Source organism: Hibiscus syriacus, unplaced genomic scaffold, assembly GCF_006381635.1.
Source record: "Hibiscus syriacus cultivar Baekdansim isolate YM2019G1 unplaced genomic scaffold, ASM638163v2 tig00003398_pilon, whole genome shotgun sequence".
Lineage (NCBI taxonomy): Eukaryota > Viridiplantae > Streptophyta > Magnoliopsida > Malvales > Malvaceae > Hibiscus > Hibiscus syriacus.
Genome location: NW_024061969.1, coordinates 2,324,933 through 2,349,489, shown reverse-complemented (window position 1 = coordinate 2,349,489; position 24,557 = coordinate 2,324,933). Strand labels below are relative to the sequence as shown.

The window sequence follows — 24,557 nt, the reverse complement described above, 5'->3', positions numbered from 1 at the left end:
TACCAGGGTTGCCATCTACGTAAATAACTATTTTTTTAAAAAATTGATACTTAAATTTAAAATTTAATATTCAAATTTAACAATTTTTTCTAACTTAATCCTTTTGAATTTTATGATATAATATGTTCTCGAAATAACACATCGTCAAAATTCAAGTTCAACGATTTAAAGTTTCCAATTCATTAATGTGCACGGAAAACTCATAATCACATTTACAATTGCTTCCGAAATCCTTGTTTTAATTCAGAGATACAAAGCCACTATTTCATTCATTACAACTTGGGAAATTGCCTTTTGCAATTTACAAAAACAAAACAACATGCTTGTCAAGCAACCCAACATCCTTGCCTGCTGCTGCTTTAACCCTTCAAAAAAGACAAGAAAAGCAATCGATTAGAATGGCAGAAGAAAAAGAACATTACGATTAAAGGAAAGGTAGGAGAAGCTTCTTCGATATCGGTCGAGACATATAAAAAACAAGAACATCTATGCGCAGCCATCCTGTCTCCTCCTTCGACTTTGTAAATACCACGTGTGAGCCACTACATAGCATGGAAGAAGAAAGCCAGCAAATTGGAGAAGCAAAACCTGAAACTGATGACCCAAAATCTAATTCAGTCTTATCTCGAAGCAAAACGAATTACGAATAAATTTAAGTATCCCGTGCTTCCCCCAACCTTCGTCACCTATGTCAGTGCTATCAACAGCATTTTAAAAAGAAAATTTTCAATTTATACACATAAACGTAGTGCGTTTAGTAATTCAGCGTGTTCACCTTTACATCCCAGCAAATATGCATGACATTTCAATGGCACAGTGCTGAATGTTACTATGTAAAATATATGGCATTTACATGGCACAACATACGGGCATAAACACAATACAGTCAACCGAGGAACTACTATGGTGTATTAGATATATTCCAAAGATGTCGCTTTGTACTCACGTTAATCAAAGTTGACTCCTGGATCATGCCAGAATCTCTTGTCAACATAAGGACTTGGCGTAAGAGCAAGATGATAAGCAACTGCAAACAAACCGACACAACTTTCCAAACATGAGACAGATTATCATTCTTGGGTACAGAATCTTGAGAAATAATAGTCTTATTTGCTTACAATAAGAGCAACCAAGCGAAGACAGGCAAGGCTACTGCTATTTGCAGCAACGTAATCTTCGTACTCTGATTGGAGTAGTTGGCTTTGAGAAGCAGTTAACACTAGAAGGTGTGAGTCACGGATATCGATATGCGGGCTCCAAGCTTGCCTGGTTACAAAGATTATGTCAAAGCAAAAAAGTAATGAAAATGAAAAGGCACGGCCAACACACGAGATCAGAGGTATCAATGAATAAATATGCATTTTCTAGCGATAACCTTTTGAGAACTTAAAACCAACCAAAAGGCATGTCATGGACATTTTCCTTTAGAAGGAACGAGCTGAACAAATCATTACTCTAATCTTCTGATATTTTTTTCTTTTCATCTTCTTAGTTTTCATATACGTCCTATGGTCCACTTAATATTTTAGATAATATATATATTACACAAGTTTGCCAATAAAAAGTTAATATGTTGTCTGATATAAACCATATAGATGGATTTCCAAAACTGGTTTATAATCTGTACCACCTTTTGTGCAAGGCACGATAATATCGATAGAATTATAATCATTCACAGGAATGACACAGAGGTAGAAGATAAAAACCAAAAAGAGGATTTACCTTATGTCGATTGCCAAAACGTCAGGATTACTTCTGGTCGGAGGCAGAGAATAATTTGGTGAAAAATCCTGATAAAAATTAGAGCAATATTGTACCCATTATCCATCAATGTACTTTTTCTCCCTTGATACATGCAACAATTAAAAGAAAAGAGATAAAAACACGCCCAACCTGTTTGCATATTTCGCAAGTTATGTCACCTTTCTTGTTGCACCATCTTTGAATGCACTTCCTGTGCACAAACTGAAGCAAAAACATGAAATTGATAAGTTCAAATATACTTCAAATAATTCAATTTACAAATGTATCTTAAACCATATTTCCGTACAACCAACCAATCAAGAACAGACTTCAAAACTCAAAAGACATGTATCAAGTTGAACCATTACAGTATGCCAGGAGAAGCAGAACAACTTAAATGCAGAGAATACGCAAATACTCAACTTAAAAACTATGTATATGAAAGTATAAGCACAATGGATGATATTGGAGGAAATGGTCAGGGATGGACGAGGGGAGGCTGGGACAGTCGGCCTGAAAATTTCAAATTGTCGTATATTTTAGATATTATCTTTGTATTTTCTATTAATAATCTGTTTTCACCCTCTCAAGTTTGTAAGTTCTACCTCTTCTAAAATCGTAGAAGTTTATCAGGCCATTAAAGTTCCCTTAAGGAAATGAGGAGTTCGTGTAATACAGCTAGGCATCTTCTATTCCAATGCCAAGTAGAAGCCATGGAAATGCAAGAAAGAAACAGGAACAGGTGATGTATGCTGTTTTCTTATAAAATCTCTTACGAAAATAGAAAGGAACAGAGTTTGGGTAGTGATAATTGATAATTTCATATTGAAGCTTAGGAAATAATGTACAAAGAGAGAGAATAAGTCAAAAGGAGAGCAGAAATGAGAAAACTACATAGAGAGCACATGCCAAGAAATGCTCGCTTTCCAAAACCAATAAAACATCCTAGAAAACATCATATCACCATGGCTACAAAACTGAAGCCCAATTAGCCAATAGACCCAGCATTAGGTCAACAAAGTCAAAGGATCAATATATTTTAATATTTTTCCCAACTAACCCCTCACCATAAAAAGAAGAGGGAAAAAATCATTCAATCAAAATCATCCAAGCAAATAATAAGAATTAGACCGGTTAACGAATCGACCGTATTATTGGTTCACTGATTGAATCGGTTGAATTGATCAGATCAGTCGGATATTTTTAAATAATCGAATATTCTTTATCTTTCTAATGGCTTAGTAATCCTAATTTAATTTATTTTTTTGCTTTTGAATATTATAAAATTTACATTGTTGTTTTAAGGGATCATAAATCAAATTAAACTCGAACTTGTGAAATTCGTTGCAAAGACATTAATTAATCGACTATGTACCAATTTAGGGCGCTGTGGGGGTGTTAATTTTTCCCCACGCGTAACCGACTCCCGAATCCAGATTTTGGTAACGTAGACTGCAATTTTTTCGTTTTAATTAAAATTATTTTATTTAAAATGGAAAAACGTTTTTGGATGCCCAATCACACCCTAATCAAAGATTGGTGGCGACTCCTCGAACCTATCTTTTTATTTAACAATAATCGTAAATTTTTTCGAAACGATAGGTTTTCTAAAATCGCATTGTTTTTAATTAAAAAATCTATCATAAAGAGAATAATTAAAAATGACGTAGTTTTTTAAATCTCGCTCACCGGCGCACTTAAAAATCGTTTCGACATTTACCATAACTACGACCAACTGCAATTTATTGCTATTAGCTTGGCGGTCCGGCTCCGGCAACATTCTCAAAGTCAAATAAAACTCTTTTCCCTCCCTTATAAGTTACATTCAAAGCAAGAACCAAATAACTTCTGTGGTAATAATAGTTGTTTACATTTTTTAAAATTTTAAATTTAAACACTAAAAATATCAAGAATATAAGTTTTAATATCAAATAGTTAAATGTTACCTTTAAACATAGTTATCTTTAAAGAATTCCAGAGATATGAGCACCATGACTATTTTTTTATATAAATAATTTAAGAATGTCATCTGTTTGACCAGATTAAATTTATTTTTTTAAATACTATAATGATTTTCATATTATAATCACCATAAATTAGTAGATTAATCTGATGGAAGCTTTATAATATAAAATTGAAAGTTGAAAGTAGATTAGTAGGTAAAGGAAAAATAAAGTAAGATAGATCAATGGACCCTATTAAATGATTTTTTTTTATTTCACACTTGAAGCTTATTATACAAATATTTTTACTTTCCATGAAATAATTCCGAGTAAGGGAATATATCAATATCAGTTATGAAATTCAAAGTTTAGGTATTGAAATTAAACAAAAAGTAAATTTTAGGTATAGTTTTGAAAAAAATTAAAATGTAGGTATTAAAATGAATTAAAATTAATAATTTAGATAATAAATGTGTAATTTACCCTAATAATAATATTGATAGCGTTGCCATGAAGTTGGGGATGCATGTATTGCTGTATAGTTGATGGGAGGATTTAATAATGGTGAGTTGGGGAAGGGTGGTGCAAGTGAGGGTTTAATCAAAATTATTGAGGGACAATTTGGATACGGGAGAAAGATGTGATTACACCGAAAAATCACTTTTTAAAACTTTAATTACTTGTTAGACACTCTTTTATCTTTATTTATCGATTTAACATCTTTTACAGAAAGGCGCACTCCATAAAGCGTGCCTTACATTGATCTGACGCCACGTGGGGTAAGGCGCGCCCCTTGAAGCGCATCTTGTGGAACTTGTAAAAAATCCGGATGCTAGTTTTGTAAATATTTTTAAAATGATATCTAATATGTAATTAATTTTTATTAGGGTGATATTTATGAAAAAAATGTCAACTTTATTTATTTATTTATTTGTGTGAAAAAAAAACTTTCAACATTAAAATCATTAAATATTCTTTTACAAATTATTTTATAACTTGACAAATTTTAATTTTTGCATGAAATTACACAATACGTATAATCTAGTATATGAAAACTTTGAGGGTAAGTATTTTAAAATATGAATAATTTTATAAAAATTTTATAACTAGTATTTCTTTTTCAAAATGATGATGATAAATATTTTATAATTTAAAAAAATTATAAATTTTATATATTTTTTTAAAAAATTATTGACTTTTAAAATTAATTGTTTAAAAATATAAAAAATATTAAAATAAACTTTTAAAAAAATTAACAACAGTTAATAATGTTTATTCATCTTTTAATAAAATTATAATTTAATATTTATTTTAAAATTTTAAAATTAATATTATAAAGAATATTTTAAATAAAGAGGTGATATTTTTTAGCTTTATATTCTTTTTTATTAAATTTTATTCACTTTTAATTATTTTTTATTGCATTTTTATTGATTTTTTAAAAAATGAATAATAATTCATTTGATATATCAATTGTAATTAAAAGTTTATTTTAATATTTTTATATTTTTAAACAATTAATATTAAAAGTCAATAAACATTATTAACTGTTGTTAAAAAATAATATCACACAAAAATAAATAAATAAAGTTGATAGTTTTACACAATTATCACCTAAAAGAAATTAATTATATATTAGGCACCGTTTTAAAATATTTATAAAACTAGCACTCAAGTTTTTTACACATTTCACAAGGCACGTTTCAGGGGCGCGCCTTTCCCCACGTGGCTTAAGGCGCGGTGCATGAGACGCACCTTCCTATAAAGGGTGTTAGATCAGTAAATAAAGATGAAAATATGTCTGACAGATAATTAAAGTTCTAAAAGGTGATTTTTCAGTATAATCATCAGAGAAAGAAGGAAAAAGAAAACGAAAAACTAAAGGTCTTGCATAAGATCGTTAGTAGAATAAAAATAAGGGTAAATTATTTATTTAATCACTCACCTATTATTTTGTTTCTATTTTAATCATATAATATTTTTTCAAAATTATACTTAATGTTACATTTCATTTACTTTTGATTAGATGAGTTTTTTTAAATAATAATGTATACCAATTTTTAGGAACTGAGATTTGTTATAATATCTTAAATTGATCCATAATAATCGATGGATCTGAGAGTGTCACATTATGTCATAAAATGACTGACAAATTTTAAATTATCCATTTCCTTCGTAATTTTCAAATCATTCTTTAAAATGCATCAAATCAAGACCAATATGGTAAATATCTAAACCTAAAAATATTTTATACACTACTAGAGCTCCGTTATTTTAAATCTAAATACAAGAAACCATAATTTCAACTTATTAAAGTTTCATACTACACATGTCCACTAACGAAAATAGATAGCATACTATGATGATCTCACTAAGACTCCTCCCTGTATTGTCGTTGTCCTCCTCAAGCTAAAGAAGGCTATGACATGTATACAAGAAAACAATTTCGAATATTATATTTTTATAAAGCTCATTAGTATATATCTACTTTTCTATACTTTATAGTATTCATAAATATAAACATGCAAGTTACAATATAAACAAGATGGCATGGTGAGTAGTTTATCTATCTTAAAGGTTAGGTGTTATCATCTATAAAGTACATTAATATCAATGAACACATTATACGAGTCGTACAAATTATCCATATGTCAATGTGATATTATCATGAGTTATAAATCAAACAAAATAAGTGTCATGAAGAGTATGTATACACATCACAAGTTATTCTCTAACTAACCCTTTCATCTAGTTCATATCATACTCATAAGTCATCTATAAACATAAACACATTTCATCATTGATCCAAATCATTAGCACTTTTTCATGTTTAAATTTGTTTTCTTCTTGAGTCTCCTATATGTCAAATATTAGGTACTCGAATAAATCTTGTGACCACTTATAATCATTAATTGTCATAAAATTAAGTGTTCATGTTTTCGCGAGTAGCACACATGGTCATTAATCAAAACGGAACATGTGTATGACATATAATCAAATTGCCATTACGATTATGCATCATCTCATTTTCATCAAAATTCACAAAATAATTATGAACTAGTCACTATCCAACATCATAGTTATGTACAAAATTATTATTAATTCAAAGCTTTCATATCTTAGAATCATTATGGTTAAGGGTGTTTTTGTAATTTCAGATCTTATAACTCTTTACTAGCATATTTAAGAACTTACAAAAAATTTAGTGTTTTATTGAAGGATTTTTAAGGCTTGCTACTACAAGAAGTATCAGTACTCTAACTTAGATATTGGTGCTCAAATAGAATTATTGATATTCGTAGGATAGTATCGATACTAAATGATAATATTGAGATTTCACAAACATATTTAGTATTAATATTGACTTAGGAGCGTCGATATTGAATGAACAATATCGTTACTCTCTCTTAAAAAAGTCCATTTTCAAAGGGCATTCTTACAATATCAATACTCATTTATAGTGTTTCATTACTCAAAGTCAGAAAAATCAAAACGAGACTCGAAAAACCATTTCGATTATCCTTTGAACCCATCTTTTAAAGCTCTAACTAATTTTTAAAGTTGAGGGGATTATTAACCTGTTTTTTAGCATCGGTTTTATAACTTAATAATATAAAAAAATAAAACATCATAAACATATTTACACCCAAAACACGCAACATATAATACATCATAATTTTAAAGCTAAATGTGTACTATATGAATCTTCAACTACTCTCCGGCTTCCACACTAACACTTGTACAAAAATGATTTTAATGATCAAGGGATTATTATTATCCTTTGAGGTCTCAAATTTAAACACCACATAAGTAAGATGATTCAACAAAATGTTTTAAGCTTTACAAGCTCCTCTCAAAAAACAAAGGAAATTAAGGCTTGTGCATCCTTTACTTTCTAATATGGGTGAATCACCTTTAGGTCCTCCCTATTTCAATCCTTAATACAGTAATTCTTCTTGTACACCTAATTGGGAACTTGACTTAATAACTCAATTGCTCTGACTAATTGGTTAATCTTTGACTCGGGTTAACATAGGAACATTGACTCAGAATTTTGAGTTATTATATTTTCAATTTTGGAAAAAAGTAAAGGACATAGATAAAAAAATCAAAGTGTTTAGGGTTAATTTTGTAGACCTAAAATTTACATTGGTGTCCAAAATAATTATCTCTTTTTCTTTCATTCCTTTATATTTTATCTATAAAATAAAAATATAATGTTAAAAAGGTGAAAAATAGTCAGAAAAAGATGGGTAAGTGATACTTTTCATTTATTTATTGAGTAATGATTTTTTTCTATAATAATTATAATATAATATTTATTTAGAATCTTTCTTAGTTATTGAGAACACATATTCGTAGACATAATTGTTTGAACTCACGGGTTTTAAGGACAATGACATTTTCTTTAATCACTGAAACCACTTAATAAATTATTGAGTAGTGATTTGGTCTAAATAAACTTGAGCTTACGAAAATTTAATTTCGAAGACAACCTAATTAGAACTTGTCTGCACTCGCTTGTTTGTCACTCTTTCTTTTTTTGGTTGTCCTCTCAGTTCCTAATACTTCACTTTGATTAATTTGGATTGATCTAAGTCGTACACTTAGTTTTGGTGGTTGAGTCTCTCAATAATTATTATTCATATACATAAAGACTCGAATTTGAAACCTACTTAAATAATATCAAACTGTTTATTACATGAATCAACCCGTTTGTTGCTTGCCTACTTAAATAATATCAAATTATTTATCACATGAATCAACATGTTTGTTGCTTGCCTACTTAAATAATATCAAACTATTTATCACATGAATCAACATGTTTGTTGCTTGTTTGTCATCCTCGTAGCTTCAAATATTTATGTATTGTTTAAAAAATAAAACTTATGATGCAATGACAAAATTCGATTAAAACAAAGTTTCGGTTGATATTATTAGGTTCAAGTTCGATCCTTTATCCCAAAGGGAGTTGGGCCTTGGTCCGACCCGTAAAATTCAAGTCGGGTTTAAACCCAAAATAGCCAGTATATAATGATAAAAGAAAGCTAGGGTTTTATCTCCCTCCCGTTCACATTTTCATACGAACCAAAGCTTTCAGCGGAAACAGCCGCTTACTGCGAAGAAAAAAAATGGTTAGCTTCTTCCTCTCTTTTGAACTTCACCTCACTCCCTTGGATTTGTTCTGACTGTTTACTTATTATTTCAATTCTCATACTTCTCGTTTGCATTCAGTTTTCTTTTAAGATTCGTTTGATGAGTTTGTTGCATCACTGTAAACATTTGCATGTTTTTATTGCAATTCTCAGTTAATAAATCGAATAAAAATCTTTCCTTTGTTTTGTAACATTGATTTTGGCTGCTGATTAATTTTGGGTTATTCACAAAATTGTTTTAAGATTACTTTGCTTGTATACTTTTAAATATTGTTTTTCATGCGATCGAAAAAAGGGAAATGTAGTTGCTGAAATGGAATGTTAGATCAAATGTTTTCTTTGGTTGTGTTATGGTAGTTGTGAATTTTTAGTGGCTCTTATATATTTGCCTTATCATGATAATATCAGTAATTTCGTTATTTTGAATGTGTGAACCATCCTTTATGTTAAATTTGGGTCAATATATTATTTTTAATGTGAAAATTCTTGTGCTTTTTAGACTCTAAATATTTGTCTTTGCTTAAACTTTTCTTCTTACAGGCTAGAGGGCTGAAGAAACACTTGAAGAGGCTGAATGCCCCTAGTCATTGGATGCTCGACAAGCTTGGTGGTGCATTTGTATGTTATCTTTTACTTTTTATTGTTTTTTGCCTTGATGTCATCATATTCTGATTCTGTGTTATTAAATTTTGACCATCCAGGCTCCGAAGCCATCATCTGGACCCCACAAGTTGAGGGAATGCTTGCCGCTCATTCTAATCCTGCGAAACAGATTGAAGTATGCTTTGACATACAGAGAAGTGATTGCTATTCTTATGCAAAGGCATGTTATGGTTGATGGGAAGGTTAGGACAGATAATACCTACCCTGCTGGTTTTATGGTTATGTTGAACTTGACATTATTTCTCAATTAAAGTACTTGTAGAATTTTAGTGTCGGATTTCTGCACGTTGTCAAGATCCTACACTGAAATCCAGTGTTACTCTAACTGCATTTTTCTTGAAGTACTTGTATTAGACACCTGAAGCATATTTGGATGTGTGCATGGGACTATGATCCTTTTAAGTACATGTAAAAAAACTTGGAAAAATTGAAGATACTCATGTTAGAAGCATACCCATGCTCAACATTCACAGTCGAGTCAAGTTCGAATTGTGTAGCTAAAATTGTTTTGCAATATTTTTCCGTGGATCACTATTTTATCCTAGGTTTTGAAATTTGTGGTTACTACCTATAGCTTCTATTTCAATCTCACTGAAATTTATGGGTCTTAACCATCCCTTCATGCCATCACCGGTGATGAGACCAAGGTTTGTATGAATGGGACCCTTGTATGTTATGTTTCTCGTTACTATGCTCTATCTACGTATTTTATCTCATTGATTGTCTTCAAGACCCTACACTAAAAGCCAGTGTTACTCTAACTGCATGTTTTGATGTGTGCATGGGAATATTTATGGGTCATACTGTTTAATGTACTTGTAGAATTTTAGTGTCTCAGATTTCTGCATGTCTTCAAGACCCTACACTAAAATCCAGTGTTACTCTAACTGCATATTTGGATGTGTGCATGGGAATATGATCCTTTAAGTCCATGTAGAAACTTGGAAAAATTGAAGATACTCATGTTAGAAACATACCCACGCTCAACATTCACAGTTGAGTCGAGTTTGAATTGTGTAGCTAAAATTGTTTTGCAATATTTTTCCATGGCTCACTATTTATCCTAGGTTTTGAAATTTGTGGTTACTACCTATAGCTTGTATTTCAATCTCACTGAAATCTATGGGTCTTAATTCTACTAATAGATATTGTATCAATTCCCAAGACAAATGAGGACTTCCGGCTCCTTTATGACACTAAAGGTCGTTTCTGCCTTCATGCCATCACTGGTGACGAGACCAAGGTTTGTATGAATGGGACCATAGTTTGTTATGTTTCTTGTTACTATGCACTCACTATCTACATTTTTATCCCATTGATTGTCTTGAGATGATTGACCTAATTTTGTTGATCTTGTACATTGCAGTTTAAGCTTTGCAAAGTTAGGTCCGTCCAATTTGGCCAGAATGGTATTCCATATCTCAATACCTACGATGGACGCACCATTCGGTACCCAGACCCTTTGATCAAGGCTAATGATACCATCAAGCTTGACTTGGAGAGCAACAAAATTGTTGATTTCATTAAGTTTGATGTCGGGAATGTTGTCATGGTCACTGGAGGAAGGAACAGGGGACGTGTTGGAGTGATTAAGAACAGGGAGAAGCATTAGGGTAGCTTCGAGACAATCCATGTGCAAGATGCTGCTGGGCACGAGTTTGCAACTCGTCTGGGAAATGTGTTCACAATTGGTTAAGGAACAAAGCCATGGGTTTCCCTTCCTAAGGGCAAGGGTATCTGGCTGTCGATCATCGAGGAAGCAAGGAAGAGGCTTTCTGCCCAGGCTGCTGCTTAAACCTATCTTATCTAAAGTTTGTCCAGAAAGAATTAGCTTGTTGAATGGATGCTCTGGTTGGCCCTCTGTTTTAACTTATTTAGGGTTTATGTATTTGTTTTTAGTTTCATTACTTATTTGGTTTGTGTTACATTTCAACTATCATTTATGCATTATTTTTCTTGCTAGTTGTTTTACTTGGATTTGAGTACTTTTTATCTTATAAACTAATCCCTTTTTAATCTAAAAGTTAATATAGGCATCTGCTGACAATGGTTTAATGAATTTAACTGTCATGTTAACCTTGGAAAGTATGTCCATTAACTAATAAGATATATTTAGTTTAGTGTATATACAAATTTTATAAACAATTTATAATTGTCAAAAAAATACAATCCGTCTTATGATTTATAATAATGACCTGCAGAATTTATAAATAAATTATTCTGAACAAAAAATTATACACAAGTTGGAATTTATGAAATCTTATTTTGGTTTGATTCTAGTTTAATCAAAATAAATTAGCTAAAACATTAATGTCAAAACACTTGTAAACCAGGTAGTTCCATCAACATGAAATAAATCAACTATCTCCTTTCAATCACAAAATTGTAAATTAAGATGTTCTTTAAATTGCAGCTTAAGATTATTATAATATATTACATGACGTGGATCAAGGGACAAAAATGCAATAAGATGCATACAATACTATTCATTTAAGGGTAAAGTATAAAAATAGTCCCTGACTATAAGACGTTATTTTACTAAGTCTCCCAACTATTAAAAGTTACAAAATGACCCTCTGATTATATGGCGTTACTTTTTGAGTCCCTTGACTATTTAAAGTTACAAAATAGTCATCTAACTATGTATATGTCTTAAACTCATTATTTTCCGTTAAAGAATTGACGAAAATTTGAAGTAGATGTTAACATGTTAGAGTTATGATAGTCGTTTGAGATTCTAAGATTAAAATTTATCATATATTATTGAAGACACTAAATTTCATCCGTTATATAATATTTGCTAACTATATTATATAATATACATACTTATATATATTTTTTTTATGTTTGTGTACATGCCCTTTACAAATAAAAAATAACAACATATGGCCCAAGTCAGCTACCCAAACCCACGCACAAACTGGTGCCCGAACCCAAATCAGCTAGGGTTTGGGAAACCCAAGCTCTTTCATCTCCAGCCGCCATGCACCTTGACCGTTGGATCAAGGTGTGATCCAACGGTCCATAGCAGACCCCTCTAGGGTTTCCAGAACCTAGCAACCTTTGCTCCATTAGCGCCGCAACCTCTTCACCGAGGTCCCCTCATACAGCATGTCTCCCAAGCAAGCCCCAAAGCCGCACGTTTGCCTCTAACGACCGAGATTCTCGGCCACGAACATCAAATCCGTTAGCAAGCAGTGTTTTAATAGGAATAGAATGCTAAAAATAAGAGTAGTAGAGTCCAAATCGGACTCTAAAAATAGCCGAATCTAAGGCTATAAAAGGATGTAATTTTCAAAGTTTGGGACACGGATTTTTCATATTAAATACAAGCAAAGTTACTAGCAAATCACAACCAAACGTTCAGAGCCATTTCGAAGGTTTCTTGTAATATTTCGAAAAGAAAGGTAAAAAAGTTCATACCTTTGCGTGTTGTTTTTCCTTGTCTTGTGTCTTTGTTGTGTCTTGGTTCAAAAGAAACCCAAAAAGATCATTTCTAGCCGATGAACAGAGGGGCTTGGTCGGAATCTTCTTTAGTAGATCTAGCCCCCGAGGCTCGTTTTTTTTAAAAATATTTTGATTTTTGAAAACTAGATTAAAAAGCTTTGGAAAACAAAAAATAATAATTTTTGCCGCCGATGAATGGCGGCCGACGAGGTGGTGGGGCCACCGAAATCTGGAAATTCGCGGCGGTGTTCATGTGTTCTTCAAGAACACAAGAACAAGTTGAGAGCATTTTAATGGGGGGGCTTCGGTTTCAAATGAAAGGAAATGGAAAATTAGGCCAAAGCATTGGCTTTTATACTGGACTCGATCCAGCTTATGACCCGACCCACCGAACCCCTCAAACCCGCGTGTTTTTAACAAGAAGGGGAAGATTCGTGTTTTGGTTCTCCAGGTTTTAAAACATTTAATTTAGACCCCGAATCAATTTTTAAACCTCGATTTTCTTTTCATTTGGACACTAAATTTGGTTTACATTTCAATTTAGTCCCGTTATGATCATTTTACTATTTTTTTTTATTTTTTTATTCCTATTTATTGTTATTATAACCATTATTATTACTTTTAATATAAATATTATTATTATTATTTTTCCTTTCATATTATTTTATTTGTTTATTTTATTTCTTTTTATTTTTGTTTACAAATTATTATATATATATTATCTTTTATTTTTTTATACTACTATTATTATTATTATTATTATTATTTTCTTCTTATTTTACTCATTTATATGTATATATATTACTTATTTATAGGTTTCTCTATTTTCTATTTATTGTTTTCGTTCATTTGTTTTGTTTTTTTTATATTTATGTGTATATATATACATTTGTTTGTTTTGGTACAATACTTCTATGTATGCATAATATATTTATTACCTTTTCTATTTAAAAATATCATATTCTATTATTATTTGTATATATCATTTGTTTCATTCTTCCTTTTATCTTTTTTTGTTGTCTCTGTGTTTTTCTTGTTTTGTTTCTGTTTTTATTCTTTTTCCACTTTGTTATATATTTACGCATGTTATCATTTTTATTCTGTTCTATTTGTATGTCTACTCATGTTATCGTCTTTTTTTCAGTTTTGTTGTTGCTCTCATATTTACATGTGTTTTTTTCTCCTAATTCGATCTTGTATTTCAATATAAGTCTAACATCTTTAAACTCTTAAGGGAATTTTCACCAATCAGAGGTAAGTAACTGGAATCTTATTTTTACCTTTAAATTTAACTTGCAACTTTCTTAATTTAAGACAACTGTAAATTACATAGTACCAAAAGGGCAGTTCATGGGCGCTAACCCTTCCTTGACTGTAACCGACTCCCGAATCCGACACATCACTGATACAACGCAGATCAGGTAAGAATCCGATCTACCTATTTATTTTTAATAAAAGATCGGTGGCGACTCCTAATCCACATTTTTCAAGTCGAAGCCCAATTCCAAGGTCTAACCAAAAGACGGTTCTGACAGCTTGGCGACTCCGCTGGGGACATAGGTAAGTGAGTCAGGCTAAGGTAATTTCCAGTTGTCTTTTTAATGAAAAGGGTAAGTTTAAATTTTAAGGTAACATTTCGATCCTTATTGCTTACTTTTGATTATATTTTTGAGTAAATATTTGTACTAATCGTTTTCTAATGATTTTAGCCTTCAAAGCTTCTTTTTCACTTAAGGCTCTATACCCGAGCTCTGAACCTTGTTTTAAGTGGGGGTGAAAGCGACGCATTCGTGTGAATTTATTCACCGCGAGGGCCTAACAAGTAGCCTTCGAGATTCATATACCTTATGTCTTCGTGTGAATTTATTCACCGTGCGGGCATAAGGGAATGTGTCCTCTCGAGTTTAACTTAGTCCACACGAGCCTGTGATGGGTTTAGGACTAAGGGTCTGGCAAGCCCAAGGGGGCACCATCAAGGAGAACTCGGGTACCGTTTTTTAGAACCTAAACCGGGAGACTATGGAGAAATATAGCCTACCCCAAAATCCCATTTCAAACCCTAGGACATTTTTGCCCTAACCATGTTTTTTTCCTTCTTAATCTTCTTATTTTTCTTTCGTCATTATTTATTTATTTATTTATTTTTATTTTACTGACTTGTTTGCCTTTGTGTTTGTTTTTTAGCATTTGCATCATTACAAGAGGCTATTGATCCTTAAAAAGTGTTTGTTACACACAAAATAATCTGAATTAATGGACAAAGGTGTTGTAATACAAGAGATTGAAAACCCCGAGGTACGACTATGGTCCGAGAAGACTCAGAAGGAAAAGGGAGACAGTCTTCAAGGAAGTTATGTGTCAGAGCTGGTTAACTACGCCTCTATCAGCCTAAAACAGAACAATATATGCAAGAGCTTCGAGACATCTGGGACAGTTGGAAGAATGATCGGAAATAGAAGTTCAGCCAACGATACGGTGACATTGTACTTTTACTTCATGTTAAGACTGATGAGCCCTTAATCATAGCCTTGATTCAATTCTGGAACCCGGGATACAGTTGATTCACCTTTAACCGGGAGGACATGGTACCCACTATCGAACGGTACACTACATTATTGCACTGCGAAAGCATCAGACTAGAGAGGGCATATATCAAACACATCAAGAGTCAGCCTTTCAATAATGGATTGGCTAAGATTGTAGGAGTTGATGAAAAATGGGTGACTGATTGACTCCGACACAAAAGTAGCGGGGATGGAATCGAGTGGATCCACATAAGGCAACTAATGAAGAACCACCCTGATGAATGGAAGACTATATACTTTTTTGCACTAGGTCTGTATGGTTTGGTAATCTTTCCAAAGACTTTGGGGTGCATCGACGCAGCCGTGGTAGAACTATTTGAATAACTTCCAAGGCGAGTCAACCCAACACCGACCATTTTAGCCGAGACCTTTCGGTCTCTCAATCATTGCAGAAGAGCTAGTGGAGGAAGGTTCATTGGGTGTGTTCAGCTCATTCAAGTCTGGATTCACAGTCACTTCTGGAAAACTAACGGGGTTACCTACCGCTGATTCAACACTACCTATTCACCTTTGGGAGAATTCATAACTAGGAAATGGCATGAAGGTGCTTCAAGGGAAAAGTGGATGAAAGCCTTTACACATCTTCAGGATCGGGATATTACCTAGAGAGCCCCATGGTTGTTCCTCGGTGATGTTCTTTTCTGATGTGGGGATTCTGATACTATGGCATTACTTGGACTTTGGGGTGCAGTTGGGTATGCTCCGCTGTTAGCACTTAGACCGTATGGGGCACATCAGTTTGTCCCAGCAACAAGTGGACTAGCTAGATCAGAGTTTGTATATCACGGTGACAATTGTAAGAAAATGATCAAGGAAGCATCCGATTCATGGAAGAAAGTATTCCGGATGGATGTTGTAGCTGCCAGAGACATGCTTACTCTGAATTATGTGGAGTGGAGAAGATTGAGAAAAAATGACAACATCCTGGTGCCAGACTGTGAAGACACCCAGACCATGGAGGAACATCTCAAGTCTGTCCTTTCTGAACTTGAGATAGCCAAGGCAGAGTTTGAAGCTGTGAATAACGAGCTGAAGCAGAGGGTTAAGGAACTTGAAGTTGAACGTTATCAGTGGAAGCTAGATGTCGACTCTCAGAAAGATAAAGCAGACAAACTGGAAAGAGAGCAGAAAAGAGTTCGTTTTGAGCTCGAAGACTTGAGAAAGGGGTATCAAGATAAAGTCAAGGATAACTCCAAGTTAAAGGTAACCTCTGAATACTGGAAAGACGAAGCTCACAGTTTGAAAAGAAAATTTGAGGGACCAGATGAAAGAGCTTGGAAGGAACAGTTGAAGACTTCTCAAAGACGCTTGGCAGACAGTCAACATCAGAACCAACACATGAGAATCCGAGTGGCTGACTTAGAGAAGCAACATGAAAAGGATGGAAAACAATAGCTGAGTTAGAAGCTATTGTAGATGGATTCAAGAAACAAGCGAACGAGCTTCAGATAGTACCTTTCGACGAAGGCTTACAGTGGCGTTTTCGTTGGGAATAATCACAACGAAGGGTGAGGGCCAGAGACGCAACCATCAAAGATTTCCTGAATCAAGTAGAGAAGGCAGCCCGTCATTTTCACGGCCTAGAAAGGAAAGCTGGAGTGGTTCGACAAGGCATTCAACCAGTGACAGATAAAGGCAGAAGACTTGTTAATCTACTAGAAGCTGTCAGGGGTCTAGAGGATTTAGTCTGAATGTACCTTTAATTTGTTTTTATGTCTCTTAAAAGATAAAACATTTTTGTCTGAATAAGGATTATTATAATAATGAACACTTTTTCTGGATCAATGCCTCCAAATCACATACATCATGCATTGCATTCATTGCATTTTATATTTAATATTTTTTTTATATATTTTCCATGTTTTTACATTCATATTAACCAACAGAACATGTCTCAGAATGAAAACGAGCAAACACCAAGTATACCGCCGCGAGCTCAAGACACACATCACCCTCACAACACTCGTGCAAAAAAGAAACAAATAGATACCAGAATCGAGAAGATTGAGGAGAACATGGCAAGACTGCAGAAAGAATTGGAGGACAAAATGGCTCAAAATAGTGAAAAAACCATGGAGTCCATCAAGAAAAGCCAGGAATCCTTAGTCAACCAAATCGTGGCTAAGTTGTATGGTTTACAACAACAAGAAAGTGCACCCGGAGTAGGTGCGTCTGAGGGGGTAACCATATCACCGACCCTGCAGGTGGTTATTTCACCCGGGATTTTACCTGGACTGCAAGAGAACTCATCTGCAACGAAAGGAAAGCATCATCTGTTGCAAAGGTGCAAGCTTCCACAACCTGTCCTGACAACCATCCGGATGATTATAATATACTGGATTTGGATGAAGAGGATAAAACAAAAAAGATGGAAGAGAAGATTAGACTACTGGAAGATCAAATGAAGATGGTCCAAGGGGACCATGATTATTATGGGGTGGACGCAATGGAACTGAGCCTGGTTCCTGATTTGGTGCTTCCAAATAAGTTTAAAATTCCTGAGTTTGAGAAGTTTGATAGGAACAACTTCCCTTCAGCCCATATCACTATGTTCTGTCGGAAGATGAAAGGATACGGGGGAAATAACCAACTCCTGATCCACTACTTTCAGGAGAGCCTGTCCGATTCAGCTATCCGGTGGTACAACCAGCTCAACCGAACTCATATCAAGACATGGAAAGACTTAGCCAAGTCTTTCTTAGAGTAGTACAAATATATCAATGATATGAGACCAGATCGAGTTATGCTGCAGAGCCTGGAAAAGAAGCATAACGAAAGTTTTCGACAGTACGCACAGAGATGGAGGGATTCATCTATGCAAGTTCATCCACCCTTGGATGAAAAGGAAACTAGAAAGCTTTTTTTACAGACCCTGAAGACACCTGGTGGCAATCACATTGGGAAGTTTCTCAAATCTGGTCATGGCCGGTGAAATTGTTGAACTGCCCATAAAACAAGGAAAGATTGAGGGAGGTGACTCCAGTAAAAAGCCTCCCATGAAGAACAAAGAGTGAGAGATCAACAATGTTAACACATACAACACCAAAAAATGTATTACGGTCTCAAGTTCGAAAGTAACTGCAGATGTACCATCCGGTACTTCTAACCAAACTCAGAGAGAACCAAGGAGAGAAAAGGAAAGAGAGCAGTTCGAACCCATTCCCATGACGTATAAAGAGTTATAGCAATAACTCTTCGACACTCACGCGGTATCACCCTACCTAATGGATCCGATAAAGCCCCCATATCCAAAATGGTTTGACGAAAACGCCCACTGTGAATATCATGGAGGTGTGCAGGGGCATTCAATCGAAAATTTTCTTGCATTCAAGAGGCTTGTACAACGAATGCGGAATAAGAATTGGATCCATTTCAACTCCGGAGCACCGAACGTCGCCCAAAATCCCTTACCTAATCATCCAGAGACTGGAATCAATGCAATCACCACTGAGAATGGCAAGAAAATCAAAACTTGTGTTTTGGAAGTTAAAACTCCTTTGGCTTGGGTATGGAGCCAAATGGTAAAGGCGGGGCTTCTTACGCCCTATTAACGTGCAACAAGGATTGAAGATGGTAATCATTGTTGTTACCACAATGAAAAGGGACATAATGTGCAAGAGTACCCGGAATTCAGGTCGATAGTCCAGCTCATGATAGACCGGAAAGAGCTGGAATTTTACGAGGAAATTCAAGATTCTTTGGAAGCAGATGTTTGCGCTACCGGAGAATCATTTGACAAGAAGTATGGCAGGGGTAGTCCTCTGATAATTACCCCTAAAGCGAAGATAACAACAACAACACCAGCCAAGGTGGTGATCACAGAACCTCAGCCTTTTCAATACAAGGACAATCGGCAAGTGCCATGGAAGTACAAATGTCAGGTGAGTACTTCCAAAGGATGTGATAGCAAAGTGGGGCAAAGACCACTTGAGCCATTCAAAGAATATGTTCTAGTTGTCAATGAACCCATAAAGGAGGAAGAAGCTAAAGAGTTCCTCAAGATATTGAAGCACAACGAGTACAATATTGTAGAACAACTCCATAGCTTACCTACGCGTACTTCAATGCTAGCACTATTTTTAAACTCGAAAGCACACCGAGAAACACTGTTGAAGGAATGGTGAACAATATTCAAGCTGATAATCTCATCTCATTTTCAGATGATGAGATTCCACCCGGAGGAAGAGGTCGAACAAAGGCACTGCATATCACTACGTATTGCAAGGGGTGCTTTACTGAGTGTATTGATTGACAACGGCTCGGCCCTGAACGTGATGCCTTTGGTGACATTGAAAAGACTGTCAATAGATACCTCTCATATGAGAGCCTGTCAGAACGTGGTTCGAGCATTTGACGAGACCAAAAGAGAGGTAGTCGATAAGATCGAGGTACCGTTGACCATCGGACCAACCACCTATGATGTCAAATTCCTTGTGATGTATATCATGCCATCCTATAGTTGTCTTTTGGGATGGCCATGGATTCATCAAGTAGGTGCAGTACCCTCCATGCTGCACCAAAAAGTTAAATTTGTTATTGATGGGGCCCTGGTAATCATTAATGCTGAGGAAGATATCGTGGCAATTGTAACCACGGAGGCCCCATACATCGAGGTGGATGAGGAAGTAGTAGAGTGCTCATTCCACTCATTAGAATTCATGAATGCCATATTTATGGTGGAAGGAAGAAGGATTCCTAAACCCTGACTCTCTCAGTGCATAAAGATAGAGATCAAGCAAACCCTGGGTCGAGGTGCCAAGATCGGAAAGGGGTTTGGGAAGCAGTTGCAAGGAAGGATAAATCCAATCTTTTCCATTTCAAAGCTAAATCAGTTTGACCTCGGTTTTCAGCCCAGTTATCAGGAAAAGAGGAAAGAGATCCAAAAGAACCTGGGAGAGGAGATTAGCAAGGTTGACTGGAAATAAACTTCGATTGAAGCCTATGACGTTCTCGCCTCTTTACAAAACATTCAAGTCAGGTGGTTATGTGTTTGAAATCACCACATCCGAGTTAGAAGCCGGTCTGGAAGATATGAGCATCAATGCCGTGACCACAGAAGATGCTGACAACGAAGATAGATCTGGGATATGCCCTCTACCACCTGGGTTTGTGCCTAGTAGCTGGTCGGTGGAAGAATTACCTGTGGTTTACAAGAATATTTCAGAGTAATATTCGAACTATCCCTATTTGTCTATACCCGGGGCAATAGGTGATCTTTTGTAAGGGTGAATAAACATTTGGTTTAATTTCAATAAATGATGCATTTTTTTCTATGTTCATGGAAAACAAATTTTCTTTCATTTATTTTTGAATTCATTATCTATTATCTTATTTCCAGCACTTCATTTCCATTTTCTTTGAAATTTAATTCTTTCACTGTTTCATGTGGGATATTTCCTCTCACACACACATATCTTCTGTGTTCCTTCAGGACCCCAGATAACGATAATGTAGGCACTGATGATCTTGATCCGAAAGTGGATTTTGAATCGGCCATTTATCTCGGGGAATTTGATGAATGAGACACTGAAGAGAAGTGTAACTTGTCTACCGAATTGTTGAGAATGGTAGAAAAAGAAGAGAAACAAATACTACCACATGAGGAGGTGATCGAAATCTTGAATTTGGGCACTGAGGATGACAGAAAGGAAGTTAAAATCGGTACAACTCTCTCGGCTGAAGTAAGACAAAACCTGATAGTCTTACTTTAGGAGTATAGAGATGTGTTCGCCTGGTCATATCAAGACATGCCGGGACTAGACACATATATGGTAATTCATAAACTGCCAATTAAGCCAGAGTGTAAACCCGTGCAACAGAAATTGAGAAGGATACGACCTGAGATGCTCCTTAAAATTAAAGAAGAAGTCAATAAACAATTCGATGTTGGTTTCCTTCAAGTGGCCAAGTACACAGAGTGGGTAGCCAACATAGTGCCAGTTCCGAAGAAAGATGGGAAGGTTTGCATGTGCGTTGATTACCGAGACCTTAACAAAGTGAGCCTTAAAGATAACTTTCCTCTGCCTCACATTGACACGTTGGTAGAAAATACAGCCGGGAACACTTTATTTTCATTCATGGATAGATTCTCAGGATATAACCAGATCAAGATACATCCCGAAGGCATGGAGAAGACCATGTTCGTTACGATGTGGGGAACTTTTTGTTATAAAGTGATGCCTTTCGGTTTGAAGAATACTGGGGCAACATATCAGAGAGCTATGTCGATGACAAGATTGTCAAGGCACAAACCGAGAATGAACATGTCGAGAATCTGTGGAAGCTCTTCCAGAGATTTAGGAAGTTCCAACTGAGATTGAACCCTAGCAAGTGCACTTTCGGGGTAACATCTGGGAAACTATTAGGCTTCGTAGTCAGCAGGAAAGACATCGAGGTCGATCCTGATAAAGTTAAGGCTATTCAAAGTCTATCTCCACCACGAACACAAAAAGAGGTCAGAGGTTTTCTGGGCAGATTGAACTACATAGCACGGTTCATATCTCAGTTAACTGACCAATGTGACCCAATCTTCCGTCTTCTCTGAAAGAACAACGCTGGAACGTGGGATGAAAAATGTCAGATTGTATTCGAGAAAGTAAAGGAGTATTTGTCTCACTCTCTTGTCCTGATGTCCCCTATCCTGGGCAAACCTCTGCTCTTGTATCTCTCTATATTCGAGAACTCCATGGGGTGTGTCCTAGGTCAACATGATGAATCTGTAAAGAAGGAAAGAGCCATCTGCTATTTAAGTAAGAAGTTCACCGATTGCGAGGTCATATATCCTCCTATCGAGAAGATGTGATGTGCTTTAGTCTAGGCTGCAAAAAGACTCCGACAATACATGTTGTTCCACACTACTTGGCTGATTTCCAAGTTAGATACCCTGAAGTACATGATGATTGTACCTGCTCTATCTAGAAGGTTAGCCCGATGTCTGATGCTCTTGTCTGAATTTGACATCGAGTACGTGAGCCAAAAAACAATCAAAGGAATTGCCATATCTGAGTTCTTGGCTAGTAGAACCGATGAGAATTACGAACCTTTGGACTTTGATTTTCCAGATGAAGACTTGATGGCTATATCCTTAGAAGAAGCAAGTACTTCAACGGACAGTTCCTGGAGAATACATTTCGATGGTGCATCAAATACATTAGGACATCGCATCGGGACAATCATGATCTCTCCAGAAGGGAGTCACTACCCATTTACCAGCAAGACTAAACTTCGACTGCACCAATAATATGGCAGAATACGAAGCTTGTGTCTTGGGAATTTAGGCTGCACTGGGGAAAAACATAAAGACTTTGCGGGTGTACGGAGACTCAGCCTTAGTAATCTATCAGCTCCGAGGAGAATGGGAAACCAAGGATGTAAAGCTGTTAGAGTATCGAAAACTAGTACTGGATCTTCTTGAAGAGTTCGACGAAGTCACCTTCCACTACATGCCAAGAGAAGAAAATCAAATGGCTGACGCTTTAGTTACCTTGGCAGCCGCATTCAAGGCTAGCGGGGAGTCTGAAATGATGTCAATTAACATGCAGTCGTATGAGTACCTGGATCATTGTTACCAAATTGAAGAAGCGAAATACACTAAGCTTTGGTACTACGACATTCTGCAATATATCAAGCATCGAAGTTATCCAGAAGAAGCCACCGAAACCGATAAGACAACCCTTAGAAGGATGGCAGCTGGATATGTCCTTGACGGAGAGGTTTTATACAAGAAAAGCCATAATCAAGTCCTGTTAAGGTGCGTCATTGCTGAAGAGGCAAAAATGATAGTGGAAGAAGTACATGATGGAGTTTGTGGAGCACATGCAAATGGACATATGATATCAAGACAAATAATGAGATGTGGATATTTTTGGTCCACACTGGAAAATGATTGCATCAACTATGCTAGAAGATGTCATAAATGTCAGATTTACAGAGATAAAATCAATGTTCCACCTCATCCGCTTCATGTAATGACGTCGCCCTGGCCTTTCTCTGTGTGGGGCATGTACGTTATCGGGCAAATCCACCCGAAGGCTTTGAATGGTCACTATTTTATTCTCGTGGCAATTGATTACTTCACGAAATGGGTAGAGGCTGCGTCGTACCAGTGTCACTCAGTCCACTATTTGCAAGTTTTTGAAGAAAAAAAATCATATGTCGGTATGGTCTACCTGAAAGGATCATCACCGATAACGCTACAAACTTGAACAAAAAAATGATGAATGCTGCTTGTGAGTAGTTTAACATAAAGCATCATAATTATAATGCTTATAAACCAAACATCAACGGAGCAGTAGAAGCAGCGAACAAAAACATTAAGAAGATAGTGGAGAAAACGATTGAAACTTACAAAGACTGGCATGAGAAGTTGCCTTTTGCTTTGTTCGCTTATCGAACCTCGATACGAACCTCGACTGGGATAACTCCATTTTCACTAGCTTATGGAATGGAAGTAGTGCTACCGATTGAAGTAGAGATCCTGTCACTTTGGGTCTTGACAGAAGTCAAACTGGATGATGCAGAGTGGGTACAATCCAAATATGATCAGCTTAATCTGATAGATGAAAAGAGACGGAAAGCCATTCATCGTGGTCAAATCTATCAGAAAAAGAATGATCCGAGAACATGACAAAAAGGTACACCCGAGAATATTCTGTGAAGGAGATCTGGTGCTAAAAAGAATTTGGCCAGTCCAGAAAGATTTCCGAGGAAAATGGACACCAAATTGGGAAGAACCTTATGTCGTAAAAAAGGCCTTCTCCAGAGGAGCCCTTGTCCTGGCTGAAATGGACGGACTTGAAATGCCACATCCCATCAACTCGGATGTAGTCAAAAAGTACTTCGCTTAGGATGAAAACCTGAAAGGGCGTCTTAAGTTGAAAAAAAGAGAAAAACACAAAAAAGGGAAAAAATGTTTAGGGTGAAAACCCAAAAGGGCGCCCTAAATTGAAAAAAAAGGAAAAAAAGAGAAAAAGAACAAAAACGAAAAAGAAAAATAAGGTGGGTTCAAGATGAAAACCCGC

The 24,557-nt window shown here is 35.4% G+C and overlaps 2 protein-coding genes across 3 annotated transcripts; one reads left to right on the top strand and one right to left on the bottom strand.

Moving 5' to 3' along the window:
* Nucleotides 1–258: 258 nt before the first annotated feature.
* On the bottom strand, nt 259–2,046 carry LOC120176368. Of its 2 annotated transcripts, XM_039182805.1 has the most exons (6): nt 1,894–2,043; nt 1,723–1,790; nt 1,119–1,266; nt 947–1,027; nt 502–594; nt 259–365 (listed from the first exon to the last, which is right to left on the bottom strand). In XM_039182805.1, exons 1-6 carry the CDS (start codon nt 1,978–1,980, stop codon nt 360–362), a joined length of 483 nt encoding a protein of 160 aa, XP_039038736.1. In that variant the 5' UTR covers nt 1,981–2,043; the 3' UTR covers nt 259–359. The 2 variants fall into 2 exon arrangements, with proteins under 2 accessions (XP_039038736.1, XP_039038740.1); XM_039182809.1 differs by lacking the exon at nt 947–1,027 and having other exon boundaries at nt 1,894–2,046.
* Nucleotides 2,047–10,105: 8,059 nt separating this feature from the next.
* On the top strand, nt 10,106–11,117 carry LOC120176238 (40S ribosomal protein S4-like). Its single transcript, XM_039182692.1, has 4 exons — nt 10,106–10,152; nt 10,328–10,406; nt 10,671–10,748; nt 10,872–11,117. Exons 1-4 carry the CDS (start codon nt 10,106–10,108, stop codon nt 11,115–11,117), a joined length of 450 nt encoding a protein of 149 aa, XP_039038623.1.
* Nucleotides 11,118–24,557: the final 13,440 nt, after the last annotated feature.

Coding starts and splice junctions, on each gene's coding strand:
- LOC120176368 (XM_039182805.1), bottom strand. CDS start 1,980: ATGTTTTTGCTTCAGTTTGTGCACAGGAAGTGCATTCAAAGATGGTGC. Junction 1,791..1,893: donor CTTGCGAAATATGCAAACAG/GTTGGGCGTGTT, acceptor AATTTTTATCAG/GATTTTTCACCAAATTATTC. Junction 595..946: donor AGGAGTCAACTTTGATTAAC/GTGAGTACAAAG, acceptor TTGGGTCATCAG/TTTCAGGTTTTGCTTCTCCA.
- LOC120176238 (XM_039182692.1), top strand. CDS start 10,106: ATGGGTCTTAACCATCCCTTCATGCCATCACCGGTGATGAGACCAAG. Junction 10,153..10,327: donor TCACCGGTGATGAGACCAAG/GTTTGTATGAAT, acceptor ATGTACTTGTAG/AATTTTAGTGTCTCAGATTT. Junction 10,407..10,670: donor CTCTAACTGCATATTTGGAT/GTGTGCATGGGA, acceptor TCAATTCCCAAG/ACAAATGAGGACTTCCGGCT.